The sequence below is a fragment of the Xiphophorus maculatus genome, chromosome 4, assembly GCF_002775205.1.
Source record: "Xiphophorus maculatus strain JP 163 A chromosome 4, X_maculatus-5.0-male, whole genome shotgun sequence".
Lineage (NCBI taxonomy): Eukaryota > Metazoa > Chordata > Actinopteri > Cyprinodontiformes > Poeciliidae > Xiphophorus > Xiphophorus maculatus.
In genome coordinates, this window is record NC_036446.1 from 24,127,771 (window position 1) to 24,151,608 (window position 23,838).

General features: G+C 41.8%; 1 protein-coding gene across 3 annotated transcripts; it reads right to left on the reverse strand.

The window, feature by feature from the left end:
- Positions 1-699: 699 nt before the first annotated feature.
- Positions 700-14,488, reverse strand: mapk6 (mitogen-activated protein kinase 6). 3 transcript variants are annotated; one of them, XM_005799737.3, is made up of 8 exons: positions 14,270-14,488; positions 9,539-10,403; positions 9,107-9,424; positions 4,175-4,319; positions 3,723-3,887; positions 3,411-3,606; positions 3,206-3,323; positions 700-3,105 (listed from the first exon to the last, which is right to left on the reverse strand). In XM_005799737.3, exons 2-8 carry the CDS (start codon positions 9,773-9,775, stop codon positions 2,020-2,022), a joined length of 2,265 nt encoding a protein of 754 aa, XP_005799794.1. In that variant the 5' UTR covers positions 9,776-10,403; positions 14,270-14,488; the 3' UTR covers positions 700-2,019. The 3 variants fall into 3 exon arrangements, with proteins under 3 accessions (XP_005799794.1, XP_023188017.1, XP_005799793.1); XM_023332249.1 differs by lacking the exon at positions 14,270-14,488 and adding an exon at positions 12,637-12,720; XM_005799736.3 differs by lacking the exon at positions 14,270-14,488 and adding an exon at positions 11,755-11,880.
- Between the last annotated feature and the right edge of the window lie 9,350 nt (positions 14,489-23,838).

The following is a 23,838-nucleotide window of genomic DNA, read 5'->3' on the forward strand; positions in this document are numbered from 1 at the left end:
GGTTGTTGTGTGTCTTGTCTCTATGCTGCTGTAACTGCGAAATAATTTCCCTGCTGGGATGAATAAAGTAATTCTATTCTATTCTATTCTAAATTGGCACTGTGTGTCTGAAAGATACTTAATACCACCCCTGTAAATAATTTCAGATAGTGGAAAAGTTTAAAAAATAAATTTAAAAAATCTAATCATGATAGTGACATTTAATGTGAAAATTTGATTTTCCCCATTACTGTGCCGTTAATAGGTTGTTTCACTTATTTTGTATCTGGCCTTTTTCAGCCAATGAGACCTTGATACCATTACAATCTATCATGCATTGTTCATTAATTAATAATCTGGAAAGTTTTAAACTTCAATTATAGTTCCCAACCCTCTGAAAAATTACTTATTTCTGCAGAAATGACTAAAGTAGCCCTGTAGAGTCACATGTGACTCTTGGCAGAAACAGGAAATTGCGACTTGGATCAGTCCAGTACGGTGACTAAGCAGATCTCTTCAGGTATTTTCACATCTTTATACAGAATGAGAAAAGTTTTGAGTGGTTCAGTCTCAAACTAGATTGAGCAAATGACTGAAGCCAAATGCCAAGCGCTCACTAGTCTAATAATTAAACAAGAAGCTAAACAAGAGAGTGCGTTTCAAAGTTTATCCTTTCTGAAACAAGAGCATGTCTGTAAATGAAACAAAGAGTCAGTGACATTTTATTTGCCAGTAATTTTTATTTTGAGATATTTTGTAGAACAGGGGAACCGATAATTACAAAAAAAAGTCTGTAAGTGTTCTACATGCTACACCTTAACCTATTTCATCATGCTTGCCTGGAAAAAGTACATAGAAATTTAACAAAAACACCCCAACCCCCCCAAGAAACAACATACAATTAAAACTGACGTACTTTAAACCCACCGTTAGCTTTGCTTTTTAATGTACCTTTCCGTTGCCTCCATGGCCTTTTTTTTAACACTTAGAATTTCTTAAAATAAAAATAAGACTTTTAGGCGCTTCTTCAAATGAGACAGGTTTTCACAAAAAAAAGACAGAATGCACCTATATGTAAAAAACAAAACAAAAAAAGACAATACCCAGTAGAACAAAAGAATGGAAAGCCTCAACTTCATAAAAAAACAAACATGAATTTGCATCCTACGTTAAAAACAAAAAGGAACACCTGCACATCCTTATAGTGCCGAAATGAGAATGGAAGTCTGTTCAGCTCTTCAAACCTTCAAGAATCACATTTGACATAACAAAGTTTCATAAAATAAATATCGCACATCTGCTAGAAATAAATAACGATTACTGAAACACCTCACTATGTTAAATGCCGAAGTGAGACATATTCATCTTTGCGACCACTTCATTTCATGGTATGAGGATGGTCATGTGTGTAAAGCACTAGTGTGGCTTCGAGTGTCTCTCACTGCTGTTACCTTGAGGTAGATAACACGTTTACATTTTAACGCCTACGATAATGGTTGCTGCTGGCATCATGTGTCAGATTTACAGTATGAAAGGATTGTTACGGAAGCTTTCTTCAGGGAAACATGTTAGAAAGTCGAATAAGAAGGAAAAAAAGAAAAAAGAAAAGAAAAAGAACCCACCCAACCCTCTTTCCTTTTCCCCAAATGTATACACCCAACCCAGAAAAGGCCGTTTGAAAGCACTTGAAAAGCCTACAGCAATGTTTGTTCACCGATCTTTCCTTCAAAATCTCCTTTCTTAAATCCTTTCCTTCTATTTTTTCGCCTCTCTCCTCCCTCCATCCCTTCCATCTACAGTACTTACATGTGCAACGACATGCCGGTTTAGCAATGAGGGCGTAGACAATAACCCATGAAGGCCAGGTGATCAAGGCTCAGAGTGATGATGAAACTCTTCGAATATAATAAATCAGCCCCCATCAACTCCTCAAAATAAAACTATAATAAAAAATATGGTATGAAATGATTCAAGTACAATAACACCGTATTAAAATTAAAATAAAACTGCCTAGATTTTGCACTGTGAGGGAAGATATATTTAATTAAGATGCTTGAAGATGCTGCTGTAGGTTTTGTGGGCTATCTGAGGGGAACATTTGACGGCACAAGGGGAGAGGGACGCCTGGATGGACTTTAGAGGCAAGTCGTCGGGGCCGTCAAACACGGGCAAGGCCAGAGAGTCCAGCTGCATATTGAGCACGATCTCCGCGCTAGTGTCCAGGAAGCTGTCGTCTAGCTCCTTCACCACCGAGGGCTCCATCTCCAAGCCAGTCACGCCCTCGGCGACGCTGTCATCTTTCCGGCTGAAGAAGCGGTCCAGGTAGCTGGTGTAGGAGCTCTCCTTCTGGAGTTGGTCCGCCTTGCGGAGGTCCCAGCACGCTTCGTCTATCAGACAGCCGCCGTCGCCGAGGCTCTCCCCGGGTCCGAAGCTCTCCCAGGGCTCGGTGGGCCAGACGCAGTCCCCGGCCACCACTCCCAGACCCCCGCCGCCCAACTGGGCGAGGTTCACTAGGCACTTCTCCTCTTTCTCCTGACTAATGGTCTTTGACATGGAAGTAGAGCGGGGCGCCTCCAGCTGGGAGACGGAGAAGTTGAGCTCGTTGAGGAGGCCCACCTCGCTGAGCAGGGTCACCTCCGGACACGGCTCCGGCTGCAGGCTCAGCTTGATGGTGCTGGCGATGAAGGAGTCGAAGTCGAAGCCTTGGTTCTGCTGCCTCTCCGCCTGGTGTTTCTCCTGCTCGCTGTCCTTCTCGGCCGGACTCTGGGTCTTCTCGGCCTCCTTCAGGGCGATCTGCGCCTTCACCAGCCCGTTCTTCTCGCACTTGCTCTTGGCCTTGCGGTCGGCCTTCTCCTTGCTCTGCTGCTCCTTCCAGTTGGACAGGTCGATGATGAGCTTGGGTTCGTAGTAGTGGTTGACTTCACTGTCCCTCCAGATGAGGTTGTCCAGGTAGGAGGGGGACACGGCCTTGTAGTTGCAAGTGTGACTGCACTGCACATCACAGTACTTGTTCTCGTGGTGGTCTTCCTGCCAAGACCGCTCCGACGGGAGCAGGGTCGAGTAGTCGAAGGAAGGCTCGTCCCGGAACTTCTCCCGATCGCCGTCGGTGTATTTACGAGGATCGACCTGGAGAGAAACGGAGAAGGTTCAGCTTTTGTTCCTCTTTAAATCTCATCTCACTTCTTCACCCTCTCATCCCCACTTTCATCAAGTCCAAGTTACATACCTGGACCTCCTCTTCATCTGTAACGTCAGAGAGCGCCCTGGGGTCAACCTGAACTTCATCTGGGTCATGGGTGCTGTGCAACTGCCAATCAGCCTCTGAGAACTGGCTCTCATGATACCTAAAACAGCAAACACACAGTTTAGTACAGAAATAAATAAATGGTTATCATGGTTATCAGATCTTTTTAGCAAGTTTGCCAGCGCACCTTTCCCAGGTATGGCTGTGGCTCTCGTCCATGAGCACGATGTCATCTACTTCGTCTTCAATGTGAAAGGGGTGCAGAGAGATCGGCTCATCCAGGGGGAAGGAGTAGTCGGCCATATAGGGGTGGGCCAGGGCCTCTTCGGCAGTAAGACGGTCCATGGGGTTAAAGGTGAGGATCTTCTCCAGAAAATCCATGGCTAGAGAGGAACGAGGAAAATTAAGACTGTCAATCAAGGAACTGGAGTAGCGACACACGAGTAACCTGACCTTCAGCACAGAGTGCTGGGTGACTCTGCAAGTGGTTGCGACTCACCCTGTGGGCTGACACCAGGCAGCAGGTTGACCAGCGGCGTGTGAGGCTTTGACATGTCGCTGCGGATGAAGACAGGGATGACGCTGTGAAGCTCTTGCCGGTCTTCCTCTCGCAGCACTGGGATGGATTCCAGGATCAGCTGCATCTGCTCCAGTTCATGTGCTCCTGAAACGGACGGACAAACGTTGGTTTGTTCCCAGGGTTACACAACAGCCACCATCTGCATGACTGAGGGGTAAGTGTGGAAGATCATGGGAACAACTTTTGTTTGCCTTGTGCCCAGCTTAAGGCGGTTCTTACAGAAGCGGATGGTTTCATTCGGCCCCAGTTAGACTTAGAATGGAAACAAGCCGCCTCTACCTTTATCCCCCACCGTTCCTAAATTTATCTCCTCCGCCACTTTCCTCTGGTGCTATGGAAAGTTCAACAATTCAAACAGAGCCACTAATTACCTGCAAAAAGAGTTTTCCCAGTGAGCATCTCGGAAAAGATGCAGCCAGCCGCCCACATGTCAATGGCTTTGGTGTAGTTGTTCGGTGAGAGCAGCAGGCGAGGAGATCGGTACCACTTTGTGACGAGACCTTCAGACAAATGGCCCTGTGTAGACAAAAACATCAAACCTTCAGAGGACAGTGCAGTAAAACTGATTCTACGTGTATGGGAAGTAAAGGTTAGAAACCAGTACGTAGACATTAACAGCCTCTTTGCTGCGGCATTTCTTCTTGATTTCTGCTTTTGAAATGCAACATGGCAAATGCTGCATGTGAACTCTGCCCTTTAGAGTGAACTAAACTCAACAGTAGCAGCAAATATTAGAAATGTCTGCTAAACTTTTTTGATGTGCTGCTAATGTTGAAAAACAATTCCAATTGCAGTGTTTCCATTTAATAAGAAACGCAATTAAAATCACACATGGTGAATTATTCAAAATCATGGTGATGTTGTGAGACATTTGGTGGAACCTGTTGTGCATTTTCCAAAGAGACAAACTTTCCTGATGAGAAAACAGTGTTTGCAATACAGATTTGCAAAAAAACAACAAGCAAACAAAAAAAAAAACAGCCAATTTTGATATGGCTGAAAAACCAACCTCGTCCCAGCACAAAATGTGAGTTTTTTTCAAATTGACGCATTTCCATTAATCAAATTTGTTCTCGTAATTCCAATTTACATAATTCTAAGGTAAATGGAAACGCAGGTAGTTTGGTGGAACTTCCCAAACAGAGCTGCTCTGTTCTGGTTCAGTACACCGTTAGACCCCAGAGAGGTGGTGGTGGTGGGGAATGGGGGGGGGGGGGGGGGGGGGGGGTAAATGAAAAGAGGGGCAGATAAAGCACGTGTAAGGCCATGTCAGCAATCTGAGAGCAGGATAATCCCCCTGCTGCCACAGCGGTGACACCAACCTGCCCTCCACAGTCGGTTCGACAAATCACAACCCACTGAACACAAAGGAAAGCGAACTGTCCATCTCCTCCCCGTGTATGTGTGTGTGTAGGGGGGGTGTTGGGGGACTATGGTCTGGGGGAAGGGGTTGTAGTAAAACGACACCCTTGCTTCCCCCACCTGCAGCTGTAGTTCATGGTATGACAAAATTGGTCGGCTCACCACTAAGCAAGGCTCCTCTTTCTTGCCTAATTTAGCTGCAGATAGTTGATGTCACATTATCCTCAAGTGTATCGACGCTCTGCAAGCCCTTGTTTGACAGAGCTATAAATGGCACAAAGTGCAGACATATCTCCTTCCTCCAGGTAACCAGCTAATCGGTTTGTCGAATAGCGGCTTGAGAAAGAGGCCGGACATAATTAGAACGCAGTATGGAGGACAGACAGGGTTGCACCTAACTATTGACCCCAAGTTGGAGCTGGTTAGTTGCTAGTAAAGCCAACTTAAACATTAGTTGCGTTTCCACTACAAAAATGTGCACAAAACTGTCAATATTCCGCTAATGTTGAAAAAACACAATTTTATAATTGCTGTGTTTCTATTAAATAGTAAACATACTTAAAATAAGACACGAATAACTGTGTGATATTCAAAACCACTGTCATTATCATTCGCTCGTCTTCTTCATCTTTTCTGCCAGTAGTAACATCCGGTTGTTGATCACATGACTTATGTGATGCAAAAAAAAAAGTCCATTGTAGTGTTGCAAAAATACCTTGATTGATACAGCTGAAAAACCTCCTCAACCCAGTCCACAAACTTTTTAATCGAGAAATGTGTTGGTTTCCCCCCCCCACATAATAGGCATGAATTCCAATAATTAAATGTAATTCCAGTATGTGCAGTTATATGGTCAATGGAAATGCAGCTGCAGCTGACTACAGTGGAGAAAACCATATAACCAGTTCAGAAAAAGGGATGCAAATTAGGTTAGCATTCATGGTTGTGCAAAGATGATTCACTGTGGAAACAGAACTGAACGAAGAGGAGCAAATTTAAAGGTCGCCAATAACTGAAAGCATAAAGTGGGTCGGTAAACATTTGACTCTTTTAATGAAGTGGCCCATTTACCATAAACAGACCAAGTCAACGCATTAACAATTCAAATGCCTTTGGCAACAGTTGGTGAATAAGTCAACCACTTGATCAAGATCAGAACAGGCTGACTTTTATGACTCATAACCGGCTCGCTCGGTGCGTCTGAATGCATTAGTCTAAACTTCCTGAATATGGTCAAACAAGATGTAATAAAAACAAAAAACAATACAAATACATCTTAATTTCCCGACTGGAAACTTATGACTAAAATCATTCAGATCCTTTAAATTTAATTTAATTTAATACAGCTCAATTATTTCTGACGTTGAATGCGTCTCAACCCCATGAAACACTTTCCGGTTCTACAATGTGACTTTTAGGAGGATAACCAGAGCAAACCTCAATACAGTGCCATGACACACTGCATAACATACATATTCAATACACATAACAGATTACAGTTAAACTGCTTTCTATTGCGACAAAGCGTTAAGAGCTTGTGAACAGAAAGCCGGTATGTGTTGACTTCTTGCTGCATATTTCTCTCTGCCAGACCAGCCTGTTGCTGGCACAAAAAAACTGGGTCAAATGAGTGCTTGAGTGTAACTGTGCTTGTGGTTTGCAGTTTCAGGAAGCTCGTGCAGCAGAAAAGACCTCGGTGAACTTTCCTTAAAGGATCACTGAAAACTGAAGTCATTCCTCCAGCATCTCAAATTACTGCCTCTTTCACCAAACATCAAGCAAGCACATGATTCTAATAATCATGAGCTTACTCTGGTGGAGCTAACCCTGACTAAATGGAAAACCCCCAAAGACTAAAGAATGAACCCCGCGGGTTTCATTCCAAGAGATTTCAGTTGATCGCAGTTAAAACAAATGAGTGTTCACAATAAGGAACAAATCTGAACAGGTTAAGTAGAAGAAGAACGTGCAAAAAGTGACTATACAGAACTTATTACAAATAACCTGGAGTAGCTTAGAGCGTTCAACAACAACAAAAAAGCTTGATTAAGCAGAAGTAGGTGAGGACTTTCTGAAGTCTAGCTCTTGTTGAAGGGCAGGCCAGAACTGGAAATTTTAAATAAAGCCCTGAGCAACTCCCCCTCCTTATCCCCCCTACTCCCAAAACAAGACAAAGAGCTGGCTGGGGAAAGAGGAGGGCATGGCTTGGAGAAACTGTATGAGTGCACGTGAATTTTTGTCATTCTTGAGCCTTGGTAAATAAGGGACAACTTTTAAGCTCACACAGGAAGAAAAAAAGCCAGCCTTTTCAGAACACTTCAAACCAGCACAAACACACATCAGAAAGTCACGAGGAATTAAAAACGGGGTGAAAAAGGTGAGAAAAAAAACGAAAAAGACTGAAGCCTGGTGGCCTGATCACACTACTCAAAGTAAACCAGGAACTGAGGTTCGCTAGAAAAAGAGCGCTTCTGTTTTTAGCGATGCTATTTAAATACGCTCACAGTCACTGTCTCGCTATGACGTGGATGGTGCTTATGAAAGCATATTTGCTCCAAGGAATTCTAAAACAACATTCCAGGCTTTCACCATCACTATGGATGGAAATCTTAAAAACAAGTGAGGCATCAAACAATTATCAATTTACAGGAACTGCAATGAATCACCTTTAACTCCCCTGCCACAATAGCAATACTGACATGACTAAATGTGTACAAAGACCAGAGGACGTTCAAACCATCTACACACAAATAAAAACTATAGAGGCTACAATGAAACAAAAGACCACCCCCCTCCACCAGGCAGCTGTAGAATACCAACTTGCATGCATGTTTCTCATTAGAAATCTGCCTATACAGAGAAAACGCCCATAATGCAACCCCCACACTCCACTCTACAGTGTCTGAATCGTGTGAAAACCTCACTTCTTCCAGTCAACAATGAGCTTCCACCTTCCCTTTCCTATTGCTCAGTGATAGCGTCTCTACGGATATGATTCATAAGCACACACAAGTCATGAGCTTGTGAACCGACTAGACAACTGTAGTATAGGTGTTTCCTTGAAAACGTGGTGAACCAGTGTGTGTCAGACGTCTTGTATGAGGTGCCAGAGTCCTGGCTGATGATGAAGCCATACCAGTCGAATAGATCACACCACGTGAGCTCACTCTAGACCTACCGATGACTAATCTGAGACACGTGTAAGCATCTGACTCCCTCTACGCTTAACGGAGGTCCAGATCCAACCACAGAGAGAGTGGGGGAGAGAGAAAAAGGGGCCGGCCAACCTAGATTTCCTCACCTCACACCACCATATGGCCATGGACAGGCATTTCCTCATCCTTTTGATAAAGTGTCAACAACACAGCAAAGCTACAGAAGACTATCACCTCGTTGCAATCAACAGGGTGAACCTTGATCTTTACATTCAAAGGAAAAAGCAACAAATGCAGATTGTATACAGAGCTATAAAACATGCATTTGACATGTGGTACATAAACTTGTAGCCTTTAATGCCAAGTCCTTTTTTACCAACATTATGAAACTCAATTACTATATTCAATTAGTTGCATTAAAAAAACAAACTTTTGGCAAAAACATGGGTCACCCATGCTCCAGTCTAAACCAATTTAACTTCTAATTTTAGAGGTTTTCCTTTGCATGCAACCGACCAAGGAAAATTCTCAGCGCTTGGCGTCTCCAGCCCCACTTCTGCTGAGAAAGGAAGCCGAGGCGTCACCTCAAGGAACCACATCCTGTCTTATTTACTTCCTGCTATAAAACTGCGTCACCCAGGGGAGCACCACGCTACCGGCCAATAAACGTGCTGAGTTAGAGCAACAACACCCTCATCTCACAGCAGAAAGTGCAGAACCAATCGAGGTACAGATAACAACAGTGTTTTATGTGTTTTTTCTAAGCTAGAAATAACTGTTCCTTACCTTGTGGGAGTAGTGAGGATCCATAATGCGGGCCAGCCCAAAGTCTCCAATCTTGAGTACCAGATCCTCCGTGTTGACAAATAGGTTGGCAGGCTTGAGGTCACGGTGAAGCACATTGGCTGAGTGGATGTACTTAAGGCCCCTTAAGAGCTGGTACATGAAGAGCCGTGCGTGGCCCTCAGACATGGGGCCCCTCTCCAGCAGCTGACAGAGGTCAGTCTCCATGTACTCTTGCACGATGTAGACTGAGTTCACCTCTGTGAGCGACGCCACATCCTCCGTTAGTCTGCGGCCGCAGGGGCCTAGGGTCTCAAAAACCTATTGGTACAGACCAAAAGGTCAGCGTTAGCACGGCCTCGTGTCATCTTGTAAAAACAACCATCCCGTCGTTCAGACGCTCCATCAAATATTCTGTTTGACGTTGAACCATACCTTGACAATGTTGTCATGATCAAGTCTTCGGATGATCTTGATTTCCCGCAGGGCATGCTTCACACTTTGAGGATCGGTCAAGATAATTTTCTTTACTGCCACGCGCTTGTCACAGTCGGTATCGACCGCCGAGAACACCAGGCCGTTCCCGCCGTAGCCCAGAGGTTTCAAGTCCATGTAGCGAGATCCCAGGTCGAACCCATGGATATTCATGAGTGACTCAAACTTCTCCGCCATGACGACTGGTTTTAGGGTTTTACGCCAAACTTCTGCCTATTTCCTGGCTTGTTCCTAGTCCAACTTTAACACCACCACCAGAGGAATTATCAAATAATTCCCCCTTTGCTTCAGAGGCTGAACTAACTAACCCCCCTACAGACGACTACCAAGTCCCCCCTGGCTAGCCGTCACTCTCAAATATGGGACTCTAGTATATCATATTTTCTTTCCATGTTTAATGTTGGGAGAAATTTTAAAACAGAAATTTCTCCTCAACCCTTTTGGTACAAGGATATATTTAGCTGATAAGCTCTACGATTTATAGACTACAATGGAATGGACTTTGAGGCCAATTGGAAAAGGAAAAAAAATAGCACTGGTTATATTAAACTATAAAAGCATGTAGTTGCATCCTCACAGTGCAGATACATTCAGTGTATGACTGGTCCTGAGCAGCTTCATAAGAAATGCACAATTTTTCTTCCTGTTTTAGTATTTTTTTTTTCTGGTCAAGTCTCCTGATATATAAAAATGAAATGCGTCTGGCCTTGTTAAATCTTCAAAATAAATTTTTACTCAGTGATCAGGTGGCTCAAGCTCACCACAGTCACAATCAAAACTATCCTCCATTTTACTTGGATATAACCTGGAAGACAAGACAGGGATGGGGGGGATAAAGAAAAATACAGTTGAGAACTTTATCAAATCAAAATGTTTTCAGAGACACGCATTCATTTGACTTCGAGTACAAGTCTAGTTAAGAGTTTTTACCTGGACAAAATGGGCTCATAAAATCAGAATATTAAGGAAAACTGATTACAGCCCTAGAAAAACTTGGATCGCATCATAACAGTGAAAAAAGTTTTACCTTATAGCATTTTTATTAAAATACTTAAGATAAATATTCCAATCTCTACCAATGATTGAGTAGAAGGAATTCTTCCTTAAGCTCCTCGATCATTTTCATTTTATATCCAAATCCATAAAAATGTGATTTCTAAATTGTGTGATTCATTTGGTACCGGTATACACATTCAATTTTAACATTTTTCCATATCAAATCTAGCATAACATATAAGCCTCTCAATAAACACTACATCTACCAAGTAACATGTAAACTATTCTTATTTTAACTTTCGTTTTTATTAAGACAGTTTTAAGTGTGGCTTTAAATTTTCCGTTCTAGTTCATTTCTGCCCTCTAATACTCTAGTTATTCATGCTGCGCCTTTTTCAATCATGTCTATTGCACCGCTTACACTGGTAGTTTGCCTGAGGCTTTTGTAAAGTATTTGCTCTCCCTTATTAATAAGCCATTTATGAATCTGGAGTATTTGGGCTGTTTGGGAACCAACAGAACCGGTTCCTTTAGGCGAGTAGAGTCCCACGACTCGGAAAAGAGCCGTAATTTCCATCTCTACTTGCCCCTCCCCTACCCGGCAAAAGGCGCTTGCCAGTCCGGTTTCTGTGCATGGATGCATTTCAGGAAATAAAAAATACAAGACTTGATAAACACGTATAAAATAACACAATGTAAAAATCATTATGTGTTCTAAGATACATACTAGTTTATATGCTGAGTTATTAGCGGCTTTATTAGCCTTTAGCGGATCAGGTAGCGGGTGGCGGAAAAAAAAAACGACAAGACCGCTACCATAACGACAAGCCGCTCCGGCTCGGTGTAAATTCATCACAATACCGCATCTATTAAGCAACGTTTACGCGGCCGAAACATTAGATACAAGACATTTTATTTCGACGCTGCTTTTTTTTTTTTTTAAAGTAATTAAAGACAGCGTTAAAACGCAGCCCTGGAACAACACGAACAAAGGAACCGTTGTTGGCTGAGGCTTTTGACTACGTGGTCCGGCTCTCGCAGTGCTAAGCAACACAAAGCCGAGCTCCGGAAAAACGGCTCAAAGCGACACGAACCCAGCACTGAAACAACACACGGTGGACGAAACGACGAGGAGGATCAACATAGGAGACGTTACTCACAGTCTTTATTCGTTGCATTAGCGGGGTTATTGTTAAAACCGAACCCGGACTAGGTTTGCGTGCGCTTCGCTCCCCGAGCTCTGCGGATCTGCTGCAAACGCCATTTAGGCTGGCTACGAAGGGAAGGAGTGACGTAACGAGGCTACTTCATGGATTGTCGGAAATACTCCAATTATGGTGAAAGCACGTTATGAATGACTTATTGAATCAGGCCAATTCAAATATTTTTATTCTCTCCAAAAATAACCTACTTGTTTATTTTAGATAAATAATAACAAACTTAATCGATTACTTTAGAGGGTTTAAATTAGATATTTTTTTATGCAGTTTTATTTGGCAAATTATGAATCTCACAAAATTAAGTATGCTTTTGTTAGCTGTAGTAGGTAAATATTCATAAAATATTTTCTTATTAATCATATAATTTATTTCCCCAAAAGCATTCATTACAAAGTCTTTATCAAATTTTAATCTTTAACTGTATTTAATTAACTACAACTCATTATCTTGTGGGGTTAAAAGTTTTGTTTGTTTGTTTTTTGTTTGTTTGTTTTAGCAATTAACTAATTTAACAACAGTGCACTAAGTGTATACACTTGCACCAGGATCTTGGATGTTGGAGCTTCGAGCAGTACGTGAAAGCGGCAGAAGTCATTCAAAACTCGAGAATCCTACACGGTTTAAATCCAGTTAAGTGACCACGAATTTGACACTATCTTCATCAACACGTTTCGTTACAAATACAGAGGGAAAAGGAATGTGTGGATAATCATTCATGCTCCAAAGTAAGAATGTTTTTTAAAACGAGAATTCCCCGCTGTATCTGTATTTTCCGATTAATCTAAAGCACTTTTTAAAAATAAGTATAAAATACATACTGACCTATAGTATCCAGTGCTGTTACCGTGACTGGTCTTTGACTTTATCATCCATGCGATCACAGTTGTTTTTGTTGTGTTTTTTTTTTGTGTTTTTTTTTTGTGCAATTAAGCCCTTGTTTTCAGCATTGCTTAATCCCATTCATCTGTCTGTTTGTTTTTGCATTTAGTATGATTTAATGTTGTTTTCTCAGCAGCATTAGGCCACATTTGCTCTGCAGTGAGAAAATCCTGCGGCCATGTTATTCAATGCAGTTTGCGGATTTGGGAAGCCCATCTGGCACTGAGATGAGCTGGGTGACTCCCCCTGGATCTCACATCATATCCGCCACGAGGAGAGAGAAGCAGAAAAAAGCCGAGATAAACAAGATATGAATCCTTGAGTTACTTTTTGGTATATTTACAATCCGCACTTAAGATCCTGATCGCCAGTAATCCAGACTGTGGATACTGTGAATGGATGAGCATGCAGGTGGGCGTGTGCAGGCAGGCATGGCAGCATCACAGCCGCAGCAGCCTACATCAGCATCCGCAGCCAGACCATGTGAGAATCCATGTGTCCCTGAATGCAGATGCTCCTCACCCGCCGGGATGGGCTCTCCGATGGAGTAAGCTGCATGCGGACTGAAGCGTGGTGCGGACCGGAGCGCGCTGAAATGTTAACAAAAAGCTAGAAAGACTTTGTGTTTCCTCTGGTGGCGTTTTGAGTCGACTTTCATATTGCTTTCCCCAAGCACCGTTTCCAGATTCATAAGACTGATATAATAAGAGTCAACATCCCATGATGCATTTGTTGGCTGCTTAAGACCGGGGGATACAAGAAACGCAGGGCTGTCTTTTTAAGCTTATATAATTTTCCTCATTTCATTTTAAAGAAAGAAATAAATGCTTGCAGCTTTTTTTTTTTTTAACTTCAATGCACCAGTACTACATGGTTTATCCTAAATAGACTCAGAAGTAAACAACATTTTGTCTCTTACAGTGTTTTTATCTTTAGGAGGATCCAGACAAATTTCTTAAGAAGAAACTAACTTGAAATTAGTGAACTGACTCCCTTGTGTCTGACCTACTGGACTTTCTGATTGTTTCTGATAAAAGCTTAATTAATGACTAAGACTCAGATCAAGGGCTTTTCTTGCCCTGTTGCTGCTCTTTGCCCTACTTATGAACCACAAACTCCACCTTACACCAGGTGTAAGGTGTAAAATGATCCAAAGTCTCTACTTTGGATCATTTTGTGACTTTCTCCTAAATGCTAACAATGTGTCCCCGTGCCGACATAATTTCAATCCGTTCTTCTGGCCTCTCCTGTTACATCATGAGACAAACAGTTGACATCAAGTCCTACCGGCATCTGACTAAGAGCTTTCTATTTTTACCACTCACAGTTAGCCCTGTGTTATAATCTGTGAACCCAAAACAAACGCAGTTGCAGTCATGCAGCTTTGTTCGTAGAGCCATCTGATTACCAAGAAGCCTCTTTAATGCAAATGTGCATGAAGTTTTACCTCTTACAAAGTGTCTGAGTACATGCAACAGTAAGTTTTCCTGATTCCTCTTTTTTCTTTAACTGTTCTATTTGAGTGTTTGACTGAATGTACAGAAAAATAACTATACACCCCAAAGTGTTCACTTACCAAGGCTGAAATTCTCCTGGAATAACCGGCGCAACATGGTGAAAAAAAATGTTATAAATCCAACAATGAGAGGGATTAGTCATACATCAAAAATAAAAACAAAACAAACACATCCAAAACAGCAGGGGGAAAAGTTCAGAGTAGTCCAGATTTCTACATCTGTGTGGATATGCGCAGGTATTCTCAGTGCCTTGATGGTGCCTTCTCCCACTCCATGTGGCTTTAGTTGTGAGGTGGAGCTCCATGGAAAGTTAATATAGGCCAGGCCAGAAAGGGGAGGAGACTGCTCTGTGTTTGGTTCGGTCTGTCAGCGTGTCGGATCCATAAAAGCTCATCAACGTTGCCTTTTCCTACTCAGAGCGTAAACTGAATATTTTCTATTTTATAAAGGAAAAAAAAAATCAGTGTTTCTTCTGAGCAATGCTTTCTGAGAAGAAAAAGATAATATTTTGTAACCTGCAATGATCAAATTCTGCTGTTTATTGTCCATCCATCCTTTTCAATCAGTCAATTCAAATATAAGAATTATATGTCAATTATGTTTTTTTTCTTGCTCTTGATAAGATTAAATATTGAAGCTCTAGTTTTATAGACAAAATCATGTCTACATTCAGAAGCACAACATAGCAGGAGAAGCTGAAATTGTTTTACTACTGTACATGCTTGACAGCAATTTTTCTTCTTCTTACAGAACAATGCGAAGACGACAACACAAAAACTTCAAAGTGTTTGTCCATTGGTAGGGAAGTCCTGCTGCTTCACAGCTCTCCTTTATCTTTGGTAACCTAACAGTATCAGCAGGAGGTTCATGAAGCTGTGAATTCACAAATGCCAGGCCTCAATATCTGCCCGCTTTTCTATCTGATTCCTAATAAAACCAGAGTCTGCAGCCTCGCACTCATTATTGGATCTGCTGGCAGCGCTCCTCAGTCTTGATCAGCTGGTCATACGGCCGTTTCCTGGCATCGCTGCCTGTTGGCGTGTTTGATCTGTGAGAACGTGTGTTTGCTTGCCCATTTGTTTGATATTCAAACCGGACGGCTGCCGGGTCTAAACACGTTGTGTTTTATCAAAAATATTTGCGTGGACGAATGAGGACATGTGGGCAAGCTGAAGTTTTGTCTGGCGACTGTTTTGCCTTTTCATGCTATTGTCTCCGTTCCAAATATATTATTAATGATCTGCAATGCATCAAGCGTAAGCTTGGGACTCGATATGCAAGATGCCTTTAGTAAATGAATCATTGATTGCCCAGAGTACAGAAAGGAGATCCTTATGCAACGCAACCTGAAAGAATTCTGCCTACAGATCAGCAAACAGCGATGCTTCGTCTGCATTCCCTCACAGCGCCTCTGGTTGTATAACGTTCTGCCAAGGAGCAGAAACATCAAGTACAAGCAGCAGGTCTTGCACTCTAGTGAAAAACCTCTTGACATACACATAGGCAATGCTATCTATACACACACTGCTCATGTTAAATAGAATGCCACTCTGGCATTTCAGAGTTGTGTGAAAGATGCCTCTACTTTCCCGAGCACTGCAGACTCTCCACTGCAGGGGGCAAACAGGTTGATGTATTTATGCAAAAAGTGTTACTTATTATCTCGGGAAGACTGGATTGTTTTTCTGTGCACATCGTCTTACATAGAGCTTTGCAAAGACATTCATATCCAACAAACCTTTTCAGGTTTTCTCACACAACGTGATCCTGATGTGACCATATCCCACTGTGGACATGGTGTCTTCAGGGTGATGAGCAGTGTTAGCATATGTAGCAGTTCTGGTTGACTGCCATGTGTTTTGTAGGTTTGCAGCTATGTCATACTCATTCTATTTTCAGATGATGGATTGAACGGCGAGTCATGAGATGTTCAAAGCTTGGGATTTTTATTTTACAACCTATCCGTGCTGTAAAGTTACCCCACAGCTTTATGACACACCGGCTGTGTTCCTTGATGTTCACCATGCTACTTGTTCACTATTGTTGTGAGAAAAAAAACCTTCACAGGACAGCTGGATTTATACACATATGGGTTGTATTTACTACTTAGTTGACTTTTGAAGACAGCTGCTTTTACTTGACTTTAGTTAGGGATGTTGTTAAAGGAGGCTGGAATGAAAATGCACACCACACTTTTCAGATATTTAGTTGTAAAAAAAAAAAAAAAAGTGTAATCTTTATTTTATTTCATATGTGATCAACGAGTAGACAATTTAATTTATTAGTGGAATTGTGATCTCAGAATTAATCTGGATGTTTCTTCCTGCACCAGGATGTGTTGTTTGTTGAACACCTGCAAAACTGACATGCACAAAATGTCAAAATTCGGAAAGAAATAACATTTGCATGCACTACTTTTTTACTCTCATGTTTGTTTCAATAAGCTAGTTCACTGGTTTACGCTGCCACTGTCACTAATATTATGCAATGCACATTGCTTCCAGCACTGACCTGGAAACTGCATGTTAGATCAAGATTTTAGTTATTGGGTGCTGTACACTTTGATCCTGACGCAGCATTAGCTCAGCACTACACTGTAAACACGCTGTAAACACGCTGTAAACATGCTGTAAACATGCTGTAAACATGCTTATCATTAATTCTTATCAATCATGAGAGGGCAGGAAAAAGGATATTGCCCTTCATTGCTGATTGATTAGGTGTTGACAGAAAGGTGCCGCAAAAAAACCCTCAAATAATCTTGTCAATAAAATGACTAAGATGAATGTCAGGGTTAAAAACGTCCACGTTTGGAGGGAAAACAAAAAAACTAACTTGCAGAGCTGCAGCAGATCTTACATCTTTGATACGACCTGACAGCAACTTTGCATCAGAGGGTCATAGAAATCGGGAATAATCAGAGGGGGTGCAGGAGAAGATGACCATCTGCCTTCGCTCTCCTCTCACCATCTGCGAGCAGAGCGTCCTGAGGCCCACAGCCCACTGTGGGTGCATCTCAGCTTGATGTTATTTACCCCCTTTCTGTTATGTAACTGGGAAAATGTGTTTGTAATTTTACTGGTGTTTTGCACTTACTGTCGTAAAAAAATACACTTGGTAATGTACCTCATCAGAGCAAGTTTTTGGCATTACTAAAACACCAAACGTTTTTCCATAGTTCATGACAGATTGTCTAAAAGTCAATATAGAAAAAGTCTTTCAGAAACGTGCAGAAAAAAAAATCATTATGTATATTTCATGACTGGTTAGGTTTTTTTTTATGTAGTTTCAGATTCTCTTCTTTTACCTCTCCGATGTTTGCAAGCAATTATCATCAGATTAATCTGTACAAAACTAAACTTTAGTTGCAGTCAGTGATGTTTTGGTACAGTCGCAGAGTCTGTAATGTATCCATTGTAATGTAGAACTTTAATGTTTCTTAACTTACTTTTTTTTTTTTCCAAGCAGCACTTTCTCAAGCTGACTTTTCACCTAATTAAGTATATCTACAGCTCCCTCCTCTGAGATGTGATGTAACCTGTCTGGTCCACTCTTTGCCATAGGATTAGAAGAAAGAAAGAAAGAAAGAAAGAAAGAAAGAAAGAAAGAAAGAAAGAAAGAAAGAAAGAAAGAAAGAAAGAAAGAAAGAAAGAAAGAAAGAAAGAAAGAAAGAAAGAAAGAAAGAAAGAAAGAAAGAAAAGAGCAAATTCTCAGGCTATTTTGAAAAGAAACTATGAAATAATCTGGCAGGTACATGGGAGGCGTTGTGGCGTGTGTGTGTGGACGTGTGGGTGTGTGTGTTCATTCTGACGCAGTGTGTGTATTTGATGTGACTGGATTTGTACGTATGGGGTCAGAGATAAAACTGCTAGTGATGTAAGAGGATCAGCGGCCCTGGGACCAGGCGTTCTCTTAACAGGACTAAAGCAGGAAACCTTTTACCGTTCACAGCAACAGTGTTTGGGTCTTCCAGGCAGGCTGAGATAATGGAGCAGCTATCTCCCCTCCTTGCCCTGTCTGCGGATCTGTTGAGTCGACACAAGAGATAATTGACTAATTAGAAGTGAAATAAAAATCGCCGCCATCTTTTGCAACTTTGATTCTATTGGCTTTTTGATAGCAACCCTCCGATTCTTCCAAAACGTCTGATGCCACACATGAGTGGAAAACTGCCAGCTGCAATATACTCATAAAGATTGGGAGAAAGAGGCCAAAGTTACAAGTTCTCTGACGTGTTAGCAAAGGCAGGAGGACTGGACCCTGTCTGGAAGCGGCCATAAAAAACCTGAATAATTACTCCTGGAGCAATCTGTGCTCACTTAGCAACGGACATATTGTAATTAATCCCCTGATAAAATACATTAGATGCTCAATGAGAAACTTTTAATTTAAAACACTTTGTGTTTTATCTTCCATCAGGTAATATCACAGCTGCAGCTCGGTCATAATACTTGGGTTCCATTTAAGATCAAGGACACCTTATGTCATTGTTATCAGCAAGCCGATGTCCAGGCTTTCACAACGCCTGCTTACATCTTCCTCTGTCCAGTTCTGCTCCTGAATCAGATGCTTTCCTGTCCTTTTGTGTGTATCAGTCACTAATTTGCATTTTGCACATCGCCTCTCTCAATTTTAGTAAATAAAAAGAAGGTGTGATTAAATTTTTGACAATTATGCCAATTTCTTCCTCTCAGCCTTTCCTTCACATTAACACATTTCCATTTGCAGGATCGAGCAGCTCGCCTTCTTGCCCAGCTGCTGCCACATCAAGCCTCTTATTGCACTCTGGGTCTTTTGCAGCTGCATGCGAAGGATTGATTGGCCTCTTCGTTTTGAGTGTGTCACACAGCAGCACTCCCGATTAATCTAAGCTGAACCCGAAACCCTCAGACTGCCCAGCAGGTTGACATGCTGCCATCTCCAGCTTCCTATCGGCTAAACTCAGGAGAACTCTACAGGGGGTGGCGTGCTGACGAGGGGCTTCTGCAGATTGTTTTTTTTTTGCGGAGGTGTGGGGGGGCTTGCCAGCATGAGATCGGTCCTGCCTTGTCGTGGTTGTCAGAAGTTAACGAATACTACTGCAGCTGCTCATACTGCCCTGCTTTGGCTCCGTCTGTCACTGCAGATTGATGCGGCACTCTGGTTGAGGAAAAAGCACACAGTGTTCGCTCCTATCAGCAGAGCGGCAGCTCTAAATGGGTAGCCTGTCTGGCCGAGCCTGGTTCTGACCACACCAACCTGTCAAGGACAGCTGCCCACCCGCAACAGAGGAAATGCAAGGATCCGCTTTGACTTCACATCTTCATCTGTGGGGGGATATCACAGTTACCGTCTGAATCGTTCAAAGTTTAAAAGTCAGCACACATCTCGTGTGATAGTAAACAAAGATGCTCAAGTGGGATTTTCCAGTCACACACACACACGCACCCCCACACACAAACAGGTTGTCACCTGGTTCGAGCAAATCAGTGATCATTAACTTGTGCCACTAACACATGATGTGACAGGAAGGTGGAAAAACACCTGCCTCCAGGTCTGCTGCACTCCATCCTTCCTCTAACGGAGGACACTGAACCCAGATTTGTTTTGCAATATCATGTGATGTGCAATGTTAGCGCTCTTGGACTCACTGAGGAGTGTGTTCATTGGGTAATCTGGAGAAGTGTCTGTGTTGTTGATGTCCGTATGTGTTTTCTCAGCTGCTGCTCCACAGTGCAGCCGGCCGAGCGTTGTGGGCTGGTGGGCTGGTGCGGGGTTCCTCGTTGGATAGGTCACTGGAGTTCAGCTCATTTTCACTCCTCTGCAACCGCAGAGGAACATGTTGCATAATGGACGAAATGCAAATGAAATGGCATCGAGGTCTGCCTCAGCCTCTTTTTGAGCACTCCTCTGCTCCCCGCACAGCTAATATGAGAATGGATTCGATTGGATGGAGTTAATCTGCAGCACTTGAGGAGTGAATCAGTCTTTAGGTTGGATGTATATCCCACCGTGGCGATTATATAACAGCAGCAGAGAAGGTCCTACAGGCCTGCTGAACCAGTTCTCTGCTCAAATGAACCCCACCGCCTGTTATGTCAGAACGTAGATGCTCAGCTAATGATAGAAAAAAATCAATAGACATGGACTGCTGCAATTATGTGCCGTGTGTGTGTGGGCGTGTGTGTGCGTGTGTGTGTGTGTGTGCCTGGACATGCTCTATTTATAGCTGCCAGTGACAGGGTGTCTGCATGCTTTCAGACAAATCAAATGCAAGGCAGCAGGTCAGGATTGAGTGCATCTCCCTCTGGTCCCTCAGCGAGCGACTTCATCAAACTTAGTTTGATCAATTTTCCGCTTCAACTTTATTCTTGCGTGAAGAATTTGTCTTTTGATTTTAAGCCACCATCAGAACGACGATCTAGAAATTACGATTCAGATTCATCTGGAGGGATTTCTAACAATATAAACTCAAAGGCATTGCCATCTCTTAGCTGCCTCTACTAAATGTGCGTCCATGTAAATTCCTGTCCTCTGTACCAGTTTGCAGAGGACAAGGTCTCCCAGGGTCCTTCCAGGTCATGCTTTAATTTTGTGCTTAAATATTGTCTATGCTCACCTATTGCCACAAGGTTGCAGTGGGCTATTGCCTCACTCCAACAATCATTAGGCGAGAGGCAGGGTATGTTCTGAATGGGCCTGAACGCAGTCCTTTGCAAAAATAAGTTGGAACGCTTTAACTTTAAGGCAGCTATAGCATGGCCTTAGGAATTATCACCAAAAATGTAAAAAAAAAAGATCATCATTGCACTCTGAGCCAAAAACGTTTCTGATGAGAAGAAGTGGAAGACATTTTTAAATGTTTTCCTAACTTTACTAAAATCCAACACAAGTAGCCTGATGTGAAATAAGTACATTTGATTTTGACTGCAGGTTCTAGCATACACTATTGCAATGCAACATTTCAGCATCAACAACTCACATCACCTGGGCGTTGTTTGCTATGTGAATCTATCCTCCGGTGTATCAATAAGGACATGAGTTCCGGCAAAAGCAAACAGCAGCAAACCAGCAGAGACTCCTGTGAGCACATGGAGTTCATGAGCTGCTGTTTGCTGCTGCGTCTTTCTCTAATAGGCAACCCACTTATTTCAAAATGGACTGGTTGTAAAATTGCAGGCCACGGTCAGACTTCGGGGGTAAACACAGCCCAAATAAACCGATGAATGTCATGTACTATCTGATAAGTAAATAGACTCAGGGGCCACTGTCGCAGAACTCAGAGATTTCACCATATAAAGTGAAATGCGTCACATGTGCGAACAACAGAGCGAAATAGCCAATCTGCATGAGTGGAAACTGTGACCTTTTGTTGGCCCAAATCTGCTTTGAAAGCACGTTGTTTGGAACAAAATACCATAAAAAACTCAACTGACGGCAGCTTCAGAGCGCTGCCTTCGGTTAACAGTCGTATTGTTTCATTCAAACGTGTTATGAAATGTCTGGTACCTACCTGACATTTCGGAGCGTTATGTCAAGCTGATAAATATCTTGTGTCACATTCGTCTTTGTGAGGCTCCGTCCAAAGGTCAGTAACCAATGACAGCAATGTGGACACCTGAGCTGCTGCGCTGTATCAAACACCTGGCATCATTAATCGGACACCTTTCCAGATTTAGTTAGAGAAGATGTTTATGAAGATGTTATCAAATAAATTTTAACTCTATAATTGTGTTTCTTTTAAATGATAAGCCTTATCTAATCTATCCCACTGGGTTTTATAAGGCTAAGAAGAGATTAAATACTGAAAGCAATTTAGATATGTTGAATTTGCGTCACCTTCTGATGAAGTAATAGAGCTCTCACTGCATTGTCTTCTTTCCACGAGTTTCTGGGCTTATACGGAGCAATTTGCTCTTCAGTTATTCTAACTTCTCAGAATAATTTCCTTTGATCACCAAAGGATGCAAGGTTTAAACGGTAAATGGTATTACCTTCCTCATGAATCTCCTTCATTAGAAAGATTTGCACTTGTTGGTGTGACACAGAGGCTGCATTCAAAACTGCAGACTAAATAGTTTGCAGTACGCACAATGCGCTGTTTTCCACAGCTAGTGTTTTCTAAAGATCAGCATCTACTAGGTAGATAGATAACAGTTTCTGTTGCAAAATCATCAAGAACTGGAGCAAATTTTTTTTTTTTCATTTTATTTCCATTTTTGCTTTTGTTGCTATGGAGGAGTAACATCTTTTTTTTTCTCTCATAGTGACTTGGTTGTTGGGTGTGAGGTGTTACTTTTTCTCTTAATATTTATTGTTTTAGACAAACATGACTTTCAAGGAGAACAACCTTTTGAAATATTTTTTATGCAGTTTCTTGATAATCTATGAGAACCCAAGAAAGGCAACTATCAAAATCTTTTAATAGTTTTTTTTTTGGTCAAAATGTGGTGGATTAGTCGGTAGTTAAAGTTTGTTTTGGCTATAAAAGCTTAAAAAATTGTATAACATATGGAACTTTAAAATATCACTAAACCCAAGTACAGTTAGTATAAAGCTATAGATTTTTAAAAAAAATGTTTGTACATGTTGTGGGAAAACAAAAGCTGCACATTGCAAACTGTGTCAGCCCCACTGACAGTTCCAAAAATAAGAGACTGTATTTAATGCAAAATGATTTTTAAAAGAAGAGAACATATCAGGACATTGTACCGTCTAAAAAAGATGCAAATGATTTTATTTATTTCTGTCCAACATTAACATCCATATCAACTGGAACAGAAGTCGATAAATGCCATCAACGCCTGCTGAGATTTGACCAAGACAACATTGTGACCTTTTGTGCTAAGGATAAACAACAGATTGCAGAGAGTTTTACTTATTTTCTGATTAGAAGTTTACGATCATGGTCACAGGCACAATTATCATGTTAACTTTAGCTTTCTAAAGCGTTATCGAAACCGTTTCCTTTTCGGGGTGGATTTGGTTTAAAGCTGACAATCAGTCCCGAAGTTTAAATTTACTGTGGCTGTTCAGACAGGATCAAAATTATACATACAGACTAATGCACTCACATTGATATTTTAATGAAAGCTCTCATAAAGCTGCAGCAAAACATATCTTTTTAGTAGCAATCAAAGGTTCTAGGCTTCTTTCTTGGTTGGTAGTTAGACACTTTGATGACTACAGTTTCAGCTTTTATGCTCTAGAGCAAAGTTGAGCCTTGCAGGTTACTGAGTCGTTTCCTAACAGCCTAGCCAATGTCCAGTTTAGGTCAAATGGTTGAAACCTGGCTAATTATGGGTGTTTTAACAAGAAAGTGAAACATATTATCATCCATAAGGAGTTTTGGCATGAATAAAGTAGGTTAACATTAGGTTTCAATTGTTTTAGGGACAAAAGTTAATCATCCAGCAGGAATTTTGGCAAAAGGATATATTAAAATTATATAATCTGTAATAAAATAATGCAGAAAGACATTGTGCTGCTGCTGAGACATTTAAATCCCCGGTCCCCCTACATATATAGGCCTCTCATCTCCTATAGCAGAGCCCTTCCTTTCAAGGCAGACTCGCTCAACCTTTCAACTATATGCCATGAAGACTTGGAGAGACAAGTTATTCAGAGACAGGGAAGCATAATTACCAAC

Excerpts from the sequence above, each read along its gene's own strand:
- mapk6 (XM_005799737.3), bottom strand. The coding sequence starts at position 9,775 with ATGGCGGAGAAGTTTGAGTCACTCATGAATATCCATGGGTTCGACCTG. Across the intron at positions 9,425-9,538 it reads ATCATGACAACATTGTCAAG|GTTTTTGAGACCCTAGGCCC; the intron begins GTATGGTTCAAC and ends CTGTACCAATAG. Across the intron at positions 3,607-3,722 it reads GCCTGGTGTCAGCCCACAGG|CCATGGATTTTCTGGAGAAG; the intron begins GTGAGTCGCAAC and ends GTTCCTCTCTAG.